Below are 21,336 nucleotides of genomic sequence, written 5' to 3' on the forward strand. Positions count from 1 at the left end.
TCTGGTCAGCAGGCCCTGACCATGTCTGTCCCTGCCTTGGAACCCTTGGCCGAGCTCTCCGGGGTCTCCCTCAGCCTCTCCACCTGCTTTGGCCGCTGCGCAGTCTTTCGGAGCCTGGCTGGGTGACCTGGGAGTGTGGTGTCCCCTTTGGACCTCGGTCCTCCCCTCTGTAAAATGGAGCAACCACACCGGATGCCTCATACATCCCAGGTTCCACGCTTGGGAGTGAGTGCCAGAGACCAGGTTCCTCTGGAAGCAGAATCAGCCGGGCCGAGGCTCGGCTTCCGCTGCGACCCCAGGCCAAGCGGCCGCTCCGTCTGGACACGGGTCACGCCACCCTGAGCTCTGGGCCCGGGAAGGCGGCCGCCCTGCTGGCTGCTCCCAGGCCAAGCAGCAGTGAGCAGGCAGCTGGGCCGGCCTGGCCGGGCTCCAGAGGCGCGGAGCGGGTTAAAGTGTGCGCCAGGCCAGCCGCGGGCGGGCGGGCGGGGGAGCAGCCTGGTGGGAAGTGTGAGTTCCTCCCTGTCTGCCTGACAGCTATAAAGGCGGCCGCGCTGCAGAGCCGCCACTGGGCTGCGCGCCGCCCTGGGAACCCCCTCTTGTGGGTGCTCTTTGAAGTGGAGGAGGGCGGGAGCAGGAGGAAGGGGAGCGGCAGAGCCCGCAGCTCTCCGCACGCCAGCAGCCCCTGCGCACGCACCTGGCGCCGCCTGCCCACGGCCACTCAGCCCCTCTCTTCCGGAGGACAACCTGCTGACCCGGGACAGGTAGGGCACCTCCACCCGCCGCTCCCCCCCCCCCCCGGAGCCCTCCCCGGGGACGACGCGCAGCCCAGGGTCCCTGAGCATCCCGCAGCCCCCTGGGTGCGTTATGGAGCAGGAGGAGGCCCGTGGGGAGGGGTCCAGCCCCTCCGGGCACTGCGAGAGTGGCCCCTCAGCCTCCAGCCTCAGATGCCTGCAGCTCTCCTGTGCATGCCAGCCCCTCCCGCTGGCCGCTGGCTGTTTTTGGACCCCAGGGAGGGCTGGATCCCGCGTGAGCCGGGCCTGGCCTGCAGCCAGCGGTGTCTGGAGCCTTAATGAAAACCAAGTGTGAGGCCGGCTCAGCACCTGTCCCCGGCGAAGGCAGGAGCTGGAGCACCAATTAGCCAACGGGACCTCGGGACCTCCAGGGGCTCCGCTTGCCCGAGGCTGGGGAGGGGCGCAGATGGAGGCCTGCGGGGGAGGGGCGAGGTGGGGGGGACGGCAGGCAGGCAGGCAGGCAGCTGGGGAGGTGGGGTCGCCAGCTCCCATCGCCAGGGTGCAGTGCTGTCTTGTCCAGGGCAGAGGCTTCCTTGGGGTGCACGGGTGTCGTTGGCGCAGCGCCCGAGAACCTGCAGGTGTCCGAGCGGCCCGGAAGGGAGGGTTTGGTGGAGGAGAGGGGGGCAGTTCGGAGGAGCTGTGTCAGAACTGGTGGGGGTGGGGGGCCTTCATCCCCCTTCCCCTGGAATTAGCCCAGTGCCGGGACCGGTCCACAGGGTGCTCTGGGGTCTGGGGGCCCTGGCGTCCCAGGGTGGGGGCATCCAGGGACCCACCCCTTAGACGGTCATTCTCCCGTGGCCAGCAAGCGCCGAGCAGGTGAAAACCCAGGAGCTCTTGCTGGGCTGGGCCACAGGCCACAGGCCACGTCCAGGCCACAGCCCCTCGCCCCCCTCCCCGTCCCCGGTTTTCTCCACAGTGTCCCCAGGGTGCTGGGTGTCGGAGGCAGAGCAGCACATGCCCCCAAGTGCCCTCCGGTTGGGGTGGTGCCGGCTGAGCGCGCACACCACCACCACTGTGTCAGCCCGTGGCAGGCATCTCTAATCACTCCCCGAGCCCGCCCCCCAGGGCCCCGGGCAGCCACCACTAACCGATCCCAGATAACCCCGTGGCCCTGGCCCTGGGTGGGCCCTGAGGGCTTTGCCCCCAAGTGGACCCTGGTCAGCTGAGGGAGGAGCTGGGCCTGGCCTGGCGGTGACGGTGGCCTTGTTTCCCAGGATGGACCACGGACGGCGGCCTTCGCGCTGGGCCTGGTCCCTGCTGGCTGCGGCACTCGTGGCTGGCGGCGTGGCGTCCACGGGGGCCACGGTGAGTGGGGAGCGTGGTCCCGCACCCAGATGGGCGGATGTCACAGGGGCTGCGTGGCCAGTGTCCCGGGCTGCCTTCCCACAGCCCCCTCATGCCAGGAACACGTGTCAGACCGGCCCCTGCGTGGGGCCCTGGCCACTCGGAGCCCTGGCCATCCAGCAGGACGGGCTGAGGGCGGACCGCCTCCCTCAAGTGACGTCCAGGAGGCGTGCTGAGGGGGGCGTGTCCTGTAGAACCCGGCTGGGTCCCGGGCTGCTCGGGAGAGAGAAGTCGGGGAGGTTAGGTCGGTCCCCAGGACCCCGCTGAGCTCCCAGGATGTCCCAGATCTCAAAATGGGAAGGACCCGGGGCCCCCAACTCCCTGGGATCCCCTCCGGGACCACCCCTGACCCCTGAGCCCCGGCTGCCAGGTGGCCGTGCTGTCCAGGGCCCAGGGCGGGTGGCCGGTCCCGCTGGCGCTCTAGCTCCTAGCCTGCGGGTCTCTCAGCAGGACAACAGCCCCGCGTCCAACAGCCTGGAGGGGGGCGCGGACGCCACCGCCTCCTGGTGGGGGGAGTGGACCAAGTGGACGGCGTGTTCCCGCAGCTGTGGGGCCGGCGTGACGTCCCAGGAGCGGCACTGCCTCCAGCAGAGGTGCGGGTCAGGCACGGGACCCCCAGGGGCTGGCCTGAGGGTGGGCACCTGGCCCTCAGCCGGGGCAGCAGCTGACGGGGGTCTCGGGCTGGGAAGGGTGTCAGGGTGAGGAGCACAGGCCAGGGAGGGACTTCTCTTCACTGGCCCCCATCAGGGACCCGGCGTCCTAGGCTGCGTCCTGCTCCAGGGACTGGGCACAGGCCTTTGGTGAGCGAGCGGGACCCGTTTCTAAGGCTGTCGGGCAGACCTGGGTTCAAATCTTGCCTCTGCCACTTCCTAGCTGTGTGACCTTGGGCAAGTCACGGAACCTCTCTGAGCATCAGCGTCCTCACCTGTGGGGTGGAGGGGTGCTGGAGGCCACCTGAGGCGCGAACACACGGGGATACGTGTGTGTGCTCCAGTGCACGCCTGTACCTGGTCAATGTCCTTATTCTGGTGATTAATTCTGGGTGCTAAGCGCTGTGCTGTGTGACGGGGAAGCAGAGGTGCATCGGGGACCCCCCTCCGCTGAGAAGGGGCTGGGAGACGCCCCCAGATGGCTTGAACCCCTGTGCGATGAGAAGGGCTGGCAGGCCCAAGGGGAGGGAGGACCCCAGGTCAGAGGAATTGGGGGAAGCACGGGGGCCAGCCCCGAGGCCATGGGGAGCAGGAGCAGGAGCAGGAGCAGGGCGGAGCGGCAGTTGGCGGCTCCCGGCGCAGGCTGAGACCCTGTCTTCCCGCCAGGAGGACGTCTGTCACCGATGCTGGGAACCGAACCTGCACGGGCACGTCCAAGCGGTACCAGCTGTGCCGCGTGGAGGTGAGGCTCCGCCCACTGGGACAGGACCCTGCCCCCCCACGCCTCCCCCTCCCCGCAGGTCTGTGGTGGGTCCTGTCCTGGGCCTGCCCCTTCCATCCCGTGAAGAGAAGGTGCCCACCTGCCTGCAGCAGAGCCGATCCCCGTGCCCCCCGTGTGCCCCCGGCACGGCGGGGCCAGAGGCCTCCCTGCTGCTGGCAGAGCGGAAGCTCCAGGGTCAGGGTCTCTGGTCGAAGCCCCCACTTTGCTCACAAGTCCTGCGCCAGGAGTTTGCCGGGAGACCGACATCCGCCAGGTGTCCCGCCCCAGGAAGCGGGCAGCGGCCCGGGCACACAGGAGACCTTCGGGCGCCCCCCGCGGCTTGGCTCCTGGCAGCTCTCGGCGGGGCCAGAGCCGTCGGGTGTGAGCCTGAAGGCCGGGGCGTGGGGCAGAGACCGCCTCGGGTCTCCGCGCAGGTCCGCGTCCGGCTGTCCGTGTGTGTCCGCGTGTGCACACGTGCAGGGGGCTAGGGGCTGGAGGGACCAAGTGGCCACAGCCTCTGAGTTGGCTTCGTGGGTCAGCTGTCCTCCTGGACCCTCCTGAGCTCCGAGGGGGGACCCACCGCCTGCCCTGGGCGCTCCCCCTGCCCTGGGCCCCACCTCAGCCCCTCCAGTCAGGGCACCCAGGGCTGTGGCTACAGCCGGGGACACGCAGGGGACTGCAGGGCCGGCAGGGACATGGCAGGGTCCCGCCCGGAGCCCCTGGGGACAGTCTGAGGGACGGTCAGTCGCTGTCCTTCTGCTCGTCCCTCTCCTCCCGAGAGCGAGCCGGTGAGACGCAGCGCGGAGAGGCCACCCTCGGCGGCAGCCACTTCCTGCCGGGCGGACAGAAACGCCTTTGTCGGCGAGTTCCCCAGCCTCCCCCGCCCTCTCGCCCCCAGGAGTGTCCGCCGGACGGGAGGAGCTTCCGGGAGGAGCAGTGCATCTCCTTCAACTCCCACGTGTACAACGGGCGGACGCACCAGTGGAAGCCCCTGTACCCCGGTACCTGGCCCTGGCCGCCTGGGGGAGCACAGTGCTGGGGGGGACCCTGGGAAGACCCACTCCCGATGGGTCAGCCCCTGGGACAGTGGAGGGCAGATGGGCGAGCTGGCCCAGAGGGAGGGGTCTTGTCGGAGGCCAGGGCGAGTTGAGACAGAATAACCGAGCTGGCCTTCCCCGCCGTGGGCACGTGCAGGGGCTCCCGGGCCAGCAGCCCAGGCCATTGGGGGCTCAGCCCTCCTGCCAGGGGGACCTGTCCCCCCCACAGGAAGGCAGAGGCCGGCCGGGCAGCAGAGCCCGCATCGGGGTGCATTCCAGTCCCCGAGACCCGGCGAGTCCCTTCCACTCTCCGGGCCTCCATTTCCCACTCTGTGCCCCGGGGCAGCGCCGTCTCCGTGGGAAGGCGGGGGGAGCCCCTGAATCCGACCCCCCGATCCTGAGAGCCCCTGTCCCCCCAGATGACTACGTGCACATCTCCAGCAAGCCCTGCGACCTGCACTGCACCACGGTGGACGGCCAGCGGCAGCTCATGGTGCCCGCCCGCGACGGCACGTCCTGCAAGCTCACCGACCTGCGCGGGGTGTGCGTGTCTGGAAAATGTGAGGTTGTTAAACGTTGTAGCACAAGTTCCGGGGGTCTCGTTGCGCCGACCGCCCACGGCCCGCCGAGGCGGGGCGGCCCCGGGGGCCCGGGCCGGGGCGCGCTCCCAGCGGCGCTCTCGCCTCTCCTCCCGCAGCCCATCGGCTGTGACGGGGTGCTCTTCTCCACCCACACGCTGGACAAGTGCGGCGTCTGCCAGGGCGACGGGAGCAGCTGCACCCACGTGACGGGAAACTACCGCAAGGGGAACGCCAACCTCGGTAAGGGCACCGCGCTCCCACCTCCGGGAGCCACCCCGCTGAGCGGCACTGCGCAAGTTCCCGGCCCCTCCCCCTCTCCGGGGGGCCACCTGACCCTCTCCCCGCCCCCCCCCCCCCCGGGCCCAGGCGGGTGCTCTGGGGTGTCCCCGCTGGCTGGGAAGAAGGAGCAGCTCTCTGTTGAGCCCCTACGCTTGGCTTGGGGCCACGGGTGGCGTTTGCAGTCATGCGGGGTCCCGGGGGGGGGCGTGGGGGGAGAGGGGGAGAGGGATGTGAATGGCGCACTTAAGGGGGAGACCCAGGCACGAGTCCCACCCTCACCGCGGACTGATCTGAGTTTGGGCTCACAGGTTCTGGGGCGCCCTGGTCTGCAGAGTCCACGTTTCCGGGGGTGGGGGCACATTCCTTACGGATTGTGAGTGGGGTGGACAGAGGCCGCTGCCTTGGAGGCCTCACTGTGGAGGCGGGTTCGAGGAAGGCCCCTGGGACTCCCCCCTGCCCATCACACACCTGCCTGCAGGGCCTCCCGCCAGGTCCCAGGCAGGGAGACTCAGGCCCCGCCGTCAGTCCGTCGGTGCATGTCTTTCTGAGCACCTACTGTGCGCCAGACGCTGAGGCTGCGGGAAGGCTTTGCAGATGCGGTTCATGCCTCACAGGACTCTCAGCGTCGGGGCGGGGGCTGTCCCTCCAACAACCCCCACGAACTCTCCGGGTGCGCCCCGTGCACCTCACACCAGCTCCGTGGAGACAGAGAGGTTAAGAAGCCAGCCTCAGGTCACGCAGCCAGGAATGAACCCAGGGGGCCTCGCGGCGGGGTCTGTGGTCCCCACCACCAGCCTTCCCTCTTCCCTGGCGAATGTGTGGGCGCTCATCACCCGGAGGCCCCGCCAGAGCTGGCGCTAATTTAAAATGAACGCCTGTACGCCCACATCAGCCCTCGCTTCCTGATGGCCTGCCTGTGTGACACGCACCTGTCCAGTGGCGCCCCGGCAGCAGCCGGGGATGTACCCAGTGGCACCGCATGGGGAGCGTCCATCGGCCACGTGGCAGTCTTTGACCAGGGGAATTGGCCAACACTACAGCTGCCCCTCCCCCCAAAAAGCCAGTGCTGCCTTGGGCGGGTTGCTCAGTGGTTAGAGCACCAGCCCGGGACGGAAGGGTGCGGGTTTGATTCTCGGTCAAGGGCACGCACCTCGGTTGCAGGTTCGAGTCTCTGGTTGCCTTTCCAATTGAGAGGCGGTGGCCTCCACTCACCGCCATCCAATCTCCGCCAGGCTACTCCCTGGTGACCCACATCCCGGCTGGCGCCCGAGACATCCAGATTGTGGAGCGGAAGAAGTCTGCCGACGTCCTGGGTAGGTCTGGGGGCCTGGGCGCCGCCTCACCTGGCGTGGGTTTAGCATGGGGTGAAATGGATGGGCAGAGAAGGGGCAATTGACCGGGGTCCTTTCCTTCGGGGGAGGGATGGGCCGCAGAAGCCAGAACTGGGCCCGGTGTGTGTGTGTGTGTGTGGGGGGGGGGAGGTCACAGGGAAGCTCAGGTGTGGGAGGACCTTGTACTCAGACCATGGAGGGAGGCGTGATGTCAGGTAGTGAGCTCCCCGTCCCTGGAGAGCCCGGCAAAAGCCGGAGGTGCTGAAGGTGGAGCCCCTGGCTCCAGGTAGAGGAGTGGGGCTCAGGAGGCGAGAGGCTGAGGCAGAAAGAGTGGCAGAAGGTGGCCCCAGTGGGAGCTCTCCCCCCCCACCCCCATGGGCAGCCAGCAGTAGGGGAGGGTGTGGACTGAGGTCTGGGGGGCGGGCGGGGGGGGGGGGGAAGCTTGCAGATTCTGGAGCACCTGCACAGTGGCCAAGGCTGTGAGGGGCAGGCTGGGGACCCAGGATGGGGAAGCGGTTCCCAGCGCCTGCCTCACCTCCTGCCTCTGAGGGTGGCCCTGTGAGAGCCAGGGCTGGGAGCAGGGTAGGAGGCTCCAGCCCCCCACCCGGCAGGCTGCACGTTCCAGCACCCGGCATCCACTCCGGAAGCCAGGCCTTGGCGGGCCGGCAGCTCGACTACCGGCAAGGAGGCCAGGAGATGCCGCGGGTCTGAACCAGACACATGGGAAGATCCTGGGCCTCAATGGAGCCTGGGAAGGAGGGGGCCCTGGGAAAGAGGGGGCCCTGGGAAAGATGGGGCCCTGGGAAAGATGGGGCCCTGGGAAAGATGGGGCCCTGGGAAAGAGGGGGCCCTGGGAAAGATGGGGCCTGGGAAAGAGGGGGCCCTGGGAAAGATGGGGCCCTGGGAAAGAGGGGGCCTGGGAAAGAGGGGGCCCTGGGAAAGAGGGGGCCTGGGAAAGAGGGGGCCTGGGAAAGAGGGGGCCTGGGAAAGAGGGGGCCCTGGGAAAGAGGGGGCCTGGGAAAGAGGGGGCCTGGGAAAGAGGGGGCCCTGGGAAAGAGGGGGCCCTGGGAAAGATGGGGCCTGGGAAAGATGGGGTCTGGGAAAGATGGGGCCTGGGAAAGATGGGCCCTGGGGAGGATGGGCCCTGGGGAGGATGGGGCCCTGGGGAGGGTGGGGAGGGGAGGATGGGCAGGGGAGAATGGAGAGGGGAGGATGGGCAGGGGAGGAGGGGCAGGGGAGGGTGGGCAGGGGAGGATGGAGAGGGGAGGGTGGGGAGGGGAGGATGGGCAGGGGAGGGTGGGGAGAGGAGGATGGGCAGGGGAGGATGGGCAGGGGAGGGTGGGCAGGGGAGGATGGAGAGGGGAGGGTGGGGAGGGGAGGATGGGCAGGGGAGGGTGGGGAGGGGAGGATGAGGAGGGGAGGGTGGGGAGGGGAGGGTGGGCAGGGGAGGAGGGGGAGGGGAGGAGGGGGAGGGGAGGAGGGGGAGGGGAGGATGGGCCTGGGAAAGCTGCAGGCAGGAAGGCGGTTACTGTCAGGAACAGGTTTTGGACGGGGCTGGGAGTGAACCCCACGCACATACCCGTCCCTGGGCCCCGACAGCGGCCCGGCCGTGCCCTGCGCCTCGGCAGCTCTCGGGCGCGTCATCTGTGCGGAGGGCGTTTTCCCAGCAGCCGCATCCGCTGGTGTGTCAGCCTGCTAACCACCCAACTGCTCTGCCCCGGGCCTCAGGAGTGCTGGGGGCCGAACCCTCCCTCCCTCGGGCCAGGTCCCCCGCCTCCCAGCTCCCTCCGTCCCCTGGCCCTGGCGCATGGCCACCCTCCACAACCCGGGGGACCATGGCTCCAGCCCTGGGCAGTGGCTGCAGCCTCGGGGCGGTGGGACATGGTGCTGGGCCTGCAGGCACCTTCGTGCTGTCCGGGCAGCAGGGGCCTGAGTCAGGCCCCAGAGTGACCGCCCGCCGAGGTCCTCCCGCACCCCGCCTCACAGAGAGGGCGCCCTCAGCACATCCGGGAGAATGGGGGGCTGGGCCAGCGGGCATCCTGGTCACACCAGTATCGGCAGCACCATGTCTCGGCTCTCGGCTCGGGGGTCGGGGGGGGGGGGCGGGCACGGAGCTGGTCAGCAAGGAGTGGTCGGGAAGGGCCGGCTGGGACCTCCAGGGCAGTGCTCCGGGCCAGCCAGGCCAGGGCTGCAGTGTCACCCGTGTGGGTCCTGGATGGGCACTGAGGTCCCCGCCCCATGCCCGGGGGCGGGGGTGGGGATGCTGGCACCGCTGGCCAGGCCACAGGCTGGTGTGGAGTCCCACTCCCCGAGGGGTTCGCTTTCTGTCTTTGGGGTGTCTGGGAAGGGTCAGCAGGTTAGGGGTGGCCATGGCTCCCTCCAGCCGGCCGGCCCATGTGACCGGCAGCCTTTATCCATCAGCCCTTGCAGATGAAGCCGGCTCCTACTTCTTCAACGGCAACTTCAAGGTGGACAGCCCCAAGAACTTCAACATCGCCGGCACCGTGGTCAAGTACCGGCGGCCCATGGACGTCTATGAGACCGGCATCGAGTACATCGTGGCCCAGGGGCCCACCAACCAGGGCCTGAACGTCATGGTGCGTGTGCTGCGGTCGGGGCAGGGGCCTCCGGGCCAGCACGCCACACAGCGGCTACCGAGTGTGCACGGCAGCGCCCCACGCAGGCGGGGCCGGCCTCACTCATTTCTTCACTCACTTGTCCATCTGCTGATTCACTCCCTTCCTTCCTTCCTTCCTTCCTTCCTTCCTTCTTTCCTTCCTCCTTCCTTCCTTCCTCCTTCCTTCCTTCCTCCTTCCTTCCTTCCTCCTTCCTTCCTTCCTTCCTCCCTTCCTCCTTCCTTCCTTCCTTCCTCCCTCCTTCCTCCTTCCTTCCTTCCTTCCTCCCTTCCTTCCTCCTTCCTTCCTTCCTCCTTCCTTCCTTCCTTCCTCCTTCCTCCTTCCTTCCTTCCTTCCCTCCTTCCTTCCTTCCTTCCTCTTTCCTTTCTCCTTCCTTCCTTCCTTCCTCCTTCCTTCCTTCCTTCCTCCTTCCTTCCTTCCTTCCTCTTTCCTTTCTCCTTCCTTCCTCTTTCCTTTCTCCTTCCTTCCTTCCTTCCTCCTTCCTTCCTTCCTTCCTCCTTCCTTCCTTCCTTCCTCCTTCCTCCTTCCTTCCTTCCTTCCCTCCTTCCTTCCTTCCTCTTTCCTTCCTTCCTCCTTCCTTCCTTCCTTCCTTCCTCCTTCCTTCCTCCTTCCTCCTTCCTTCCTTCCTTCCTTCCCTCCTTCCTTCCTTCCTCCTTCCTTCCTTCCTCCTTCCTTCTTCCTTCCTCCTTCCTTCCTTCCTTCCCTCCTTCCTTCCTTCCTCCTTCCTTCCTCCTTCCTCCTTCCTTCCTTCCTTCCCTCCTTCCTTCCTTCCTCCTTCCTTCCTTCCTCCTTCCTTCCTCCTTCCTCCTTCCTTCCTTCCTTCCCTCCTTCCTTCCTTCCTCCTTCCTTCCTTCCTCCTTCCTTCCTTCCTTCCTTCCTTCCTTCCTTCCTTCCTTCCTCCTTCCTTCCTTCCCCTGAATTTTAATTGCCCCCTCCCCCCCGTGGATGGGCAATGGAGGGGTTCTGTGCAGGTCCCTGGGGACGACATGGGACATGAGGACGGAGGCTGGACGGGGGTACAGGGCCGCAGGACCCACCTCACACTGGGGGTTACGCCCTCCATGCGGTTGTCCAGGTCCTGAATGCTGAGGCCACGCAGGCTGCTGGCCGTGGCCCTTCCCCCGGGTGCTCACGGTTCTGGGGCAGGGCGTGCGCGGGCGTGAGGAAGGGCAGGAGCCGGTCCGGTGCCGGCCTGTTCGCCCAGCCTGCCGGGAGCTGTCCTGGCTGGGTCTGGAAACGTGTGCCATCGCGGTGGCGTCCCAACACCGAGAACACGGCACTGAACCGGGTGCCGTCAGGATGGGCAGTTCTGACGCCCCAGGGCCTCTCGCGGAGGCCGGGGGACACATGGGGACAGAGCCGCCACGGGAGCTGTTTAGACTTCACCAGGGCAGCATCCGGAACCTCACGTTACAAAGGACCCGGCCACGGAGGGATGAGTGACGTGCCCGTCACAGAACTGTAAGGGGCACAGCTGGCTGTGGGTGCAGGTGGGCTGGTGCCAGAGCCGCCATCTGTTTAGCGCCTGTGCCCGAGGGGTCCCAGTCAGGTGCCCCTCCTCCTCCTCTCGCTGCTGCTGGGCTGAGGAGCGTCCCAGGCGGCCCAGCATCGGGTGGGGCCGCATTTGTACCTCCCCTCGGAGCCACCCTGAGGCAGGCTGCCGCCCTCCCCCCAGGCCGCAGGCCCCATGTGCAGGTCAGGTCCCCAGGAAACGGAAACGCACTCGGAGTCAGAGGTGTGTGTGGGCAGGGGGCCTTGGGGGGTCTCCGAGCAGCGCCTGTGCGAACGGAGGGGACAGGACTGGGCAGAGGAAGGAGCGGGCTGGGCGGCAGGGACAGGAGCCGGAGCTCTGGGGTGGCAGTCGCCCCTCCGGGCAGCTGAGTTGGGGCGGGGAGTCTGGCTTAGCCACTGGGAAGCTTGGGGAAGGGTCATGACCTTGGAGAGGCAGGTCCCCTGGGCTGAGGGCCATCCCTGGGGAGGGGCCTGGCTGTGACTGTCAGCGGCACCACCTCCGCGGCTAGTCCGTTCACCCCCGCTTGGGCCGATGCCAGGGGCTGGCCCGCGTCACTCCAGACCCCTGCACGGTGACAGGACGGGGAGAGGGAGGGGTGGAAAGAGCGCAGAGGCCGGTCAGTGGCCACGACCATCGATTGAGGTGCTGCTGATCTGCTCCGGGGAAGCCGCCGCGGGGACACTGCTCAGCGGGGACACCGCTCGGTGGCGTGGGCCAGTCCACACGCCCCCCACTGCCCGTCCTCCACTGCCTGAACCCTGGCTCCTGGCTACCGCGCCTCCCGGGCGCCCCTATTCTCCAAGCTCCTGAGCTCAGGGGCCTGGGGGAGGGCGGGTCACACAGACAGGCTCCTCTCTCCTCCCCTCCAGGTGTGGAACCAGAACGGCAGAAGCCCCTCCATCACCTTCGAGTACACGCTGCAGCAGCCGCCGCCGCACGCCCACCGCCTGCCCGTCTACTACAGCTTCCCCACCTCCGAGAGCGCCGAGAGCCAGGAGCTGGACGGCCCGCGGCTGCTCGGCTTCCTGCAGCACAACGGCTCGCTCTACGGCCAGGCCTCCTCCGAGCGCCTGGGCCTGGACAACCGGCTGTTCCGCCCGCCGGGCACGGGCCTGGAGCTGGGGCTGAGCCAGGGCCGGCAGACCAACGAGGTGTGCGAGCAGGCCAGCGGCGGCGGGGCCTGCGAGGGGCCCCTCCAGGGCAAGGGCTCCCGAGGTAACCAGAAGCGGGGGGTACGGCCGGGGCTTCCTGGGGAGCGGGGCCTGGGGGAAGGGCCTTCAGTCCCCCCAGACCGCAGAGGAGCCTGACAAGAGGGGCCGGTTCCTCGCAGGCGTGCTGGGCGGGCACAGGGCTGGGCCTTCGCATACGCCCGTCCTCTGACGTTCGTTCTTTGAGGTGGGTGTGCTTGTCCCCGCTTGACAGATGGGGAGACGGAGGCTTAGAGAGGGAGGACTGGCTCACATCACACAGACCACCATGGTGGGGTGCGAGTCCAGCCCAGGACAATCTGACCCCATCTTGCCCCTGCTCTTGCGTATCTGGTAGAGACAGGCGGACAGACAGACAGACACCTCACCAAGTGTGGCAGGAGCTCTGGAAGGGGATAGTGGGCAGCTGAGGGGCAGGGTGACTCCTGATCTGAGGGCTTGGGAACAGGCAAGGGTTGGCCGGCTGAGGGCAGGGGAGAGAGGTGGGGACGAGGATGAGGCAGGAAGTGTGGGTGGAGACACGGTGGTGACCCGGGGCCATCGGAACTGCCAAGACCCACACTGGCAGTTCCGATGGCCACAGCTCAGAGGGGTTGTTCCGAGGGAGGAGGGAGGACCAGACTCGGGGAGAATCCCCCCGCTCACTTGGGGAGCGGGTCTCCAAGCCCTTCAGCGTCTTTACGTGGAAGGTCGTGTCAGTGTCCTGGGGCCGCCATAATCAGCGATCACACACTGGTGGCCCAGGTCAACAGAGATGGGTTCTCTCCACTTCTAGAGGCCAGAAACCCCAAGCCAAGTTGTCAGGGTCCCAGGGGAGGGTCCTTCCTGCCCTCTTGCCCCCGTTCTGAGGGTGCCAGGCGTCCTTGGCTTTTGGCCGAATTCCTCCAGGCTCTGCCTACGTCATCACACGGCTGCTTCTCCGAGACTGCCTCTGTGCCCTCCTCTTCCTGCAAGGACGGCAGTCATTGGAGGGAAGCCCCAACCTACATCCGGGATGATCTCCTCGAGACCCTTAACTAGGCTGACAAAGATCTTATCCTACATAATGACAGGCTAATATGCAAATTCTTCTCTAGACCGGGAGTTCAAGCAGGGGGTGGGGCTGGCCCGCCAACCGCCCGTGGCCCCTCCCCCCGACCAGCCCGGCCCAATTGGGCTGGCGGGACCCCACCCGTGCACGAATTCATGCACCGGACCTCTAGTTTCCAAATAAGCTCACCTTCTGAGGTTCTGAGTGGACATGAATTTGGGGGGACCCCCTTCAACCCACTGCAGACTCCCCACGGATCGCCTAGACCAGTGGTCGGCACACTCATTAGTCAACAGAGCAGCACACCGCAGCTCGCGAGCCGCAGTTTGCCGACCACTGGCCTAGCCCAGCTTGTGCGCTCCGCTGGGGAGGTGTTCTCTCGTGGGGCAGAGACCTGCCTCCGGGGGCTTCCAGGTTCAGCCCCAGTGGTCCCACCCCTGCCCCCCGCCATGTGAGGGGCCGCTTGAAGTTGAGCCACCATCTCCCTTGCAGACGGCAATGCCACGAGCGTGGCTCTCCCCACGGACAAGGATGACCAAGAGGCCGACGCCCGCCTTCCCTCCCAGGGGCTCCTCCCGGCCATCATCATCTCCAGCAAGGTCCTGGGCGCAGGCTCCGACTCCAAGGAGCTCGTCCTCAACGAGACGGTGCACAACATCTTCGTGCAGGGCCCGCCACGGAGCACCCCGGCCGAGAGCCTCTATGTGGACTACGACGAGAGCGAGGGGCCCGGCGCTTACCTGCTCAACGGGTCCTACCTGGAGCTGAGCAGTGACCGAGTGACCAACAGCTCCTCCGAGGCCGCCTTCCCCAACGCCAGCGCCAGCCACCCCGCCTCGGCCGGGAACAGGACGCACAAGGCCAGGTAGGAGGCTCACCCCTGGCCGGGCCAGGGGCCTCTGGGGCGGGGTCCGAGTAAGTGAGGCCTCGCGACGGGCTGTGGGAGTCTGGCCATGCTGCCCACACCCTCTCCCACCCCATGGATCTGAGCGGGAGGTCGGAGGCCTGGGTTTTAGTCTAAAGTAGTTTTGCGCCTTATTTTACGCATCGCAGTCAAAGAAGGAGGCGGACGTGGGTTACAGGAAATCCGGTGGCGATAGGTGAGGGAGGCGGGAGAAAGCAAGATGGGGACATCTCTGGGACTGGGTTACAAGTTAACCGAACAGACACGGGCGCACTTCTCTTACGTGGGTGGGTGCTGGTTAGCAGTTTACAGGTTAACACGGTGGTAACGCTAAGGCATCCTCAAACTACGGCCCGCGGGCCACATGGGGCCCGCCGAGGACATGGATCCGGCCCGCCGGGTGCCGCTGCCTGTCCTGCTTAGCAGCCGACGCGTCCCGGGCCCGCAGTGCGTACAGGAATTTGTTCATAGTTTTTTTTTTTTTTAAACTATAGTCCAGCCCTCCCACGGTCTGAGGGACAGTGAACTGGCCCCCTGTTTAAAAAGTTTGAGGACCGCTGCGAGGGGACTTGCGGTCTCACGCGGGTGCGCTGGGTGCGTTGAGGGGTCTGGAAAAAAGGAAATGACTTTGACATTCCAAAGGTATGTTATTTTTCCTAAATGCAAAAAAAGACAACGGCCAAAAGACAGACCTTTGTTAGGGAGAAGTAATGACTTTGACATCCAAAGGTATGTTATCAGGCATGTTATTGTAGATGCAACAAATAAAACAAAAAGACAGCTGCCGGTGGAGGTAAAGACTGACCTTTGTTAGGGAAAAACAGGTCTTTGATTTGCAACGGGTGTGTTAGCAGGTGCGTCTTGTAGATGCAGAAAGGGCCAGGCTCCGTGGAGCCACGGGGGACCTCTGTCAGGGAAAAGAGCAGCCTGGGACGGGATTGCCCGCCAGGAACTGCTGCTGGTGAGGACGCTTTCATTTCAGACCGCAGACCGTCCTGTGTGGTTCCTCTGGGTCTGAGTGTGTGGGGCCCGCGAGCCTCCCCGTCCCTAAGGAGGACTTGTCAGAGGATGCCCGGGTCCCAGCACTCAGTGGTCAAGCACGCGCAGGCCAGGTGGGCACAGGCTTCTGGGTCCTTAGCCACATTCAGATTCTCTCCTGCCCCATCCCAACCGACTCTTACCCCACGCCCAGCCCCTTGCGGGCACATGGGGTTTCCGGTGCTGTGGCGTCCCAGGAATCAATACAATGGATTGTCAACCCTCCGAGAGGCCCAGGCGGCGGGGAGGGCGGGGCGATGGACGGCCCCCCGCTGGCAGCCATCAAAGGGTGCAGCCGGGCAGAGACCAAAGATGGTCTTTTAAGATAAAGGGCTGAGGCAGAGGCGGGAAACCACCAGGCTGACGCGGCCTGAAATAGCCCCGTCTGGGCGAGTTGTCCAAACACAGGAAGTCGCGTCTGCTCCCCGGAGAGGGCGAAATCAAAGGGGCGGCCCAGAAAGGAAAGGTTATTTTCATCTTCTCAGAACAGCCCCAACAATCAAGGGGGGCCCCGCCGCCAGACCGAGACGCTGGGAGCGCGTGTCCGAGACAGCCTGGGGGGAAGAAGCAGAGCAGGCGGCGCTTCTGGGTCATTTATAAACCAGCACCGCTCAGAGCCGGACCTGCCGGGGTGGGCGGAGCCGTACCTGCCAGGGTGGGAGGAGCTTAACCTGTCCGGGGTGGGAGGAGCCGCACCTGCCGGGGTGGGAGGAGCTTAACCTGTCCGGGGTGGGAGGAGCTTAACCTGCCCGGGGTGGGAGGAGCTTAACCTGCCCGGGGTGGGAGGAGCTTAACCTGTCCGGGGTGGGAGGAGCTTAACCTGCCCGGGGTGGGAGGAGCTTAACGTGCCCGGGGTGGGAGGAGCTTAACCTGTCCGGGGTGGGAGGAGCTTAACCTGTCCGGGGTGGGAGGAGCTTAACCTGTCCGGGGTGGGAGGAGCTTAACCTGCCCGGGGTGGGAGGAGCTTAACCTGCCCGGGGTGGGAGGAGCTTAACCTGTCCGGGGTGGGAGGAGCCTGACCTGCCCGGGGTGGGAGGAGCTTAACCTGTCGGGGTGGGAGGAGCCTGAGCTGCCCGGGGTGGGACGGAGGAGGCCGGGGACACAGCTTCGCAGCGCCAGGGGCAGTCACCAGCCAGCCCAGCCGTTGGACTCCCAGGGCTGCGGGGCGCCGTCCCCCTTCCCGACGGAGGCAGCGGGTGAAGGGCTGGGACTCAGCGATTTCCTGGGTGTTTTTCTTCGGGCACCGAGAGCGGCTGCGTGTGTCGCGCTCTGGTGCTAAGAGCGATGCGTGGTGCCCACGTGAGGAATGTCCAAACCTGTAGGGATCTTTTTGAGTTGATTCCAACTGAACTGACCACAGCTGCCGGGAAGCAGTTTCAAGGGACCGAGAACATGCTCCGGAGAATGGCTGTCTTGTCCCTTAGTTTATGCATCAGAACCAAAGGGCAAGACTTGGCGGGGGGGGGGGGACATGAAATCATGGACTAGGGAGGCGGGAGAGAGCCAAGCGGGGGGAACCCCTGGGGCTGGATAAACAGTAAAATGAGAGACACGTGCTTCTTTTACACAGCGGGGTGCAGGGTAGCAGGCAGTCAAGGATTAACAGATAACAATGCTGAGGGGATCTCTGCTCTGGTGCAGGGAGGGGGCTGGAGAAAAGGAAATGACTTCGCTATTGCAAAGGCATGCCCATGGCAGGTATGCTACTGTATATGCAAAAATAGACGACAGACTGTGGAGGTCAAGGCTGACCTTTGTCAGGGACAGTCCCAGCCCAGGGCACTAACCACCCGCCTTGAATGCTGTTCGTTCAAACGTTTCCATTTCCAACCTCCCGTGTGGTTCCTCTTGGTCTGTGAGTCTGTGGGACCCTCCGTGCAGGCCCCCCCCCCAGCTGGTCAGGTTAGCGTGTGGCCTTTGTGCGCCCACAGTGGCAGCCCACTGAGAAATACCCTTGGTGTTTGACATCCGAGGGTTATTTTAAACTGGCCACCCTCCCTGGTGCAGTGAGTCACCCGCCTGCTGGCTGGGGAGCGTGTAATTAGATGAAGATGGCCCGTCTCGGGAGAGGCTCCGGCGGGACCTCCTCGTGACCTTTGTTCTTCAGGAGACTCAGAGCTGCTGAGCGGAGGGTGGGGGGCCGACAGCACAGTTCAGCGTCTTCCAATCAAGTATGAGGGCGACCTCCCTGGTCCTCCCCCCAGAGGCCTTGCTGAGGCCCTTTGGTCTCAGGGGACAGGGACTGGTGAGTGGGAGGAGCGCCTGTTCACGTTTTCTCTCACTTTTTTCTTTTTCAGTTACAGTGGACATTCCGTATTATTTTGTATTGGTTTCAGGTGTACAGCATAGCAGTTAGACATCATAGCGTTTAGTGTCCCCCCCCATATGTCCAGCACCCACCTGGCATAGTTATTACAATACTATCGATACAGTTCCTGAGTTTCTTCTCGTTTTTTAAAAATGTGTTTTTATTGGTTTAGAAAGGAAGGGAGAGGGAGAGAGAGATAGAAACATCCATGAGGAGAGAGAATCATGGATCGGCTGCCACCTGCACGCCCCACCCTGGGGATCGAGCCTGCAACCCAGGCCTGTGCCCTGACCGGGAATCAAATCGTGACCTCCTGGTTCCTAGGTCGACGCTCAACCACTGAGCCACACACCAACCAGGCTCCTTTCATTTTTTTTTTTTTTTTAAATATATTTTATTGATATTTCACAGAGAGGAAGGGAGAGGGATAGAGAGCTAGAAACATCGATGAGAGAGAAACATCGATCAGCTGCCTCCTGCACACCTCCCACTGAGGATGTGCCCGCAACCAAGGTACATGCCCTTGACCGGAATCGAACCTGGGACCTTTCAGTCCGCAGGCCGACGCTCTATCCACTGAGCCAAACCGGTTTTGGCAAGGCTCCTTTCATTTTTAAGGAGGCTGGCGGGGGGGGACTTTCCCCTTCCCTGGGGTACTAGGAAAGGGCTGGGGGGCCCTGCTGTGAAGCCACCAGGTGAGGGGGCCCTGCAGGCTCTGAGCAGCTGTGCAACCAGCCACTGCTTGCCCATTACTGCCTGCGACCTCCCACCGCCTTCCCCTCGCCCCCACCCCCCCTCCGTTTATGCAGCCTCATCAATTCATTCATTACTTCCTGGTCGTGGGTAGATTCTTCCTGGTCCTCAGAGCTGGAGGGCCTTCAGGGGATGTTCCTGCAAAAGCAAAGTGTGAAGCCGTTCGCCTCCACTTGAAAAAGTCCAACCAGTATCTCTTCTCAGAAGAGACGGGAAGGCCTTTCAGGGGCATGTCCTGCGCCCCGATTTCCCCTGTGACAGTCAGCTCCTCCTCGCAGCCCCCCCCCCGCCCAGGACCTCAGGGAGGCGATGGCCCGCTGCAGTGTCCCCAGAGGGAGGTCAAGGCGGGGCAATGTGGGCCCACTGGAGCCGAGCCACCGTGTCGGAGCCCAGGGAGCTGCCGCCTCGCCATGGCCACCTCCCTGCTCCCCTCCGAGTCCCTGAGGAGCCCACATCGGATGTGGAGGTTGGGCCCAGCACACCCACCGGTTCAGAGAAGCCAGCAGCCCTAACAATAGTTGGCTCCGGCCGCCCGAGTTCCGGCCAAGAATCCCGGCTGGTCGCTGGCTGGTCGCTGGCAGGGAAGTGCGTGCCTTTCCTCGCAGAACAGCCGGCAGACCTGGGCAGCGGCGTCTGGGGGGGCCGCCACGCCCCCGTCTGCCGAGTTTTCTATTTTGATAATTGGAGGCGAATGGCTGGTGGCCCCATTCAATCGGAATCCTGGCTGGGGAGGCCCTGGCACAGTCCCAGCACAGAGGTGCCTTCTGACGCCCCTTCCTGGGGAGGCGAGGGGGGGAGGTATGGGGCTGCTTTGGCCCACATTCTCCTCCCCAACACCTCCCCCCGAAGGAGCCGTGGCAAGCTCAGTGCAGGACGCTTGGACGAAGTCACATCCACACCGCCCGTGGTGCCCCCGCCCGTCTCCCTGGCCTAGACAGTGGGCTCTCTCACCCTAACGGCTGGGGCGCTGCCTGGGGCTCAGGACGGGGTGCTGTCCCATAAAACACCGCCCCCCCTCACGGGGAGGACACCCCCCCCCCCCCCCCCGCCCGATGAGAGCTCAAGCCTGTCGGTGAGCGCCCAGGCTTCTCACCCCGTCTCTGCTCGGCCTTGTTCCCAGGACCAGGCCCAAGGCCCGTAAGCAAGGCGTGAGCCCGGCGGACATGTACCGGTGGAAGCTCTCCTCGCACGAGCCCTGCAGCGCCACCTGCACCACAGGTACCCGGGCTGCCGGCCGCGTCGCTGACCGGGGAGGGCGTCTCACGGGACAGGGGTGGGGGTGTGCTGCCGACTGCGGACCACGGGGAGCGGGGTGTGGGCCTCCTGGGCGTGATGCATGCCCCCCAAATGCTCCTCCTCGTGGTCATTCGCAGAGCAGGTGTCCTTTGGGTTCAAAGGAAGAAATCTGGGTGGTGAGCAGCTCACAGCACACCGAGGAGGGGGGAACAGACCCACGTGGTCGAGGACCCAGGGCCTGGTTCAAGTGCTAGGACCTCATCCGGGGAGGAGGTGGGAGGGGGACTGAGACCCTTGGTGGCACCTGACAAGCAGGCACATGTAAGTGTTGAGCCAGGACTTGAACCCACATCTGTCTGCCCACTGACTGGCCGCCCCCACACGGAGGCACTGGCCGCAGCCACCAGGGCCACCAGGGGCCGGGCTCCATCTGCTGCCAGCCCTGCCCCCCTCCCTCCCCCGGGGGGTGCTGCGAGGTCAGAGCCAGCAGATGTGGCAGGGAGACCCGAGTGCCACCTTACCTACACCTGGGACTGCCGAGTTGGGTTTGGATAACAGCTGGGTCCCGCCCCGGGCCCTCCCCTCAGCCGGATGCCCCTGCAGTCTGGACAGTGAGGAGAACGGGGCCAGCCACTGGCCGGACCTGGGCAGCCGTGGTCCAGGTGTGGTCACACCTCCTGCAGCCTTGGTTGGCATCTCGGGGCATGGGCTCCGGGGAGGAGCTGGCGAGGTGGCTTGCAGGGTTCGGAGGGGACACGGGTCCTTACGCTCGGCTCTTTGCTGGAACCCGGGGCCTGCCTTCTGAGCAGGACGTGGGCACGCCATTGGTCCCCTGACACCAGGAGGGTGCAAGCAGGCTTTTTTTTTTTTTTTTTTTAATCTTCACCCGAGGATATTTTTCCATTGATTTTTAGAGAGAGTGGGAGAGAGAGGGAAAGACAGAGAGAAATATCGATGGGAGAGAAACACATCGATTGGTTGCCTTCTGCACGAGCCCTGACCAGGGTCTGGGCCTGGGAAGAGCCTGCAACCAAGGTAGGTGCCCTTGACCGGTAGGTGCCCTTCGGTCTGCAGGCCGAAGCTGTATCCACTGAGCCACACCGGCCAGGGCACGAGCCAGGCTTTGTGGGGTCAGTGAGCACTTGAGATGCCCTGTCTGGTTGACCCCTGGCACATGCTTAACCTCTGGGAGCCTGCGCTTCCACCTGCAGAGCGGGCCGAGCACCTGTCCAAAGTGGTCACGGGGATGGAGGTGACACGGGGGGCTGGGTCCCTCGCCACCCCTCCCACACGCTCTGTGCTTTGCATCTGGTCCCCAGGACTGAGGCCAGCTCCTCTCAAGGTGCTGGGGGTGGCGACCCTCCCATGCACGTGCGGTCTGACTGTGCAGCGTTCTGGACACAGCAGGGCCTCGCTGTCCAGGGCCCCGCTGTCCAGGGCCCCGCTGTCCAGGGCCGCGCTGTCCAGGGCCTCGCTGTCCAGGGCCGCGCTGTCCAGGGCCTCGCTGTCCAGGGCCTCGCTGTCCAGGGCCTTGCTGTCCAGGGCCTCGCTGTCCAGGGCCTCGCTGCCCAGGGCCTCGCCGGGCACTCACAGAAGGCCTCTTGGGCAGGGAGGCGCATTTCCTGTCTCCCAGCTCAGCCACACAGGCGCTGCTTCCTTTCCTCTCTGGTGGGGGGGGGGGGGGCGGTGCAAATGCGGGCGAGCTCTTACTCTCCGTCTCAATGATTTCAAAAGGTTCCTCAGTCCCTCGCATCCCCAGGGCTCAGGGGTGACGGGAGGGGAGCCAGGGACCCCTAGCTCCATCCCCTGTTTCGTGGTCCCCGATTTCAAGGCAGGGGTCCCTGTCTAGGAAGGGTTGAGAGGCACTGTGCTCCAGACTGCGGCAGGAAGAGGGGGGCCCCCAAAATTGTACTCTGACTCTCCCGGCTTCTTGGGGA

General features: G+C 65.3%; 1 protein-coding gene across 5 annotated transcripts in view; it reads left to right on the forward strand.

Moving 5' to 3' along the window:
- Nucleotides 1-506: 506 nt before the first annotated feature.
- Nucleotides 507-21,336, forward strand: part of ADAMTSL2 (ADAMTS like 2) — a 29,487-nt gene continuing 8,657 nt past the window's right edge. For 3 of the 5 annotated variants that reach the window (XM_080669023.1, XM_080669021.1, XM_080669025.1), the window contains exons 1-12: nucleotides 507-761; nucleotides 2,006-2,096; nucleotides 2,583-2,728; nucleotides 3,452-3,527; nucleotides 4,444-4,546; nucleotides 5,002-5,147; nucleotides 5,280-5,403; nucleotides 6,675-6,755; nucleotides 9,195-9,370; nucleotides 11,792-12,137; nucleotides 13,653-14,025; nucleotides 19,284-19,381. In XM_080669023.1, coding sequence (XP_080525149.1) covers nucleotides 2,007-2,096; nucleotides 2,583-2,728; nucleotides 3,452-3,527; nucleotides 4,444-4,546; nucleotides 5,002-5,147; nucleotides 5,280-5,403; nucleotides 6,675-6,755; nucleotides 9,195-9,370; nucleotides 11,792-12,137; nucleotides 13,653-14,025; nucleotides 19,284-19,381 — 1,759 coding nt within the window. In that variant the 5' untranslated portion in view covers nucleotides 507-761; nucleotide 2,006. Of the gene's footprint in view, nucleotides 762-2,005; nucleotides 2,097-2,582; nucleotides 2,729-3,451; nucleotides 3,528-4,443; nucleotides 4,547-5,001; nucleotides 5,148-5,279; nucleotides 5,404-6,674; nucleotides 6,756-9,194; nucleotides 9,371-11,791; nucleotides 12,138-13,652; nucleotides 14,026-19,283; nucleotides 19,382-21,336 lie in introns of those variants that run through there. The other 2 variants (XM_080669022.1, XM_080669024.1) reach the window with 2 other exon arrangements.

Source organism: Plecotus auritus (genome assembly GCF_963455305.1).
Source record: "Plecotus auritus genome assembly, chromosome: 5".
Taxonomy (NCBI): domain Eukaryota; kingdom Metazoa; phylum Chordata; class Mammalia; order Chiroptera; family Vespertilionidae; genus Plecotus; species Plecotus auritus.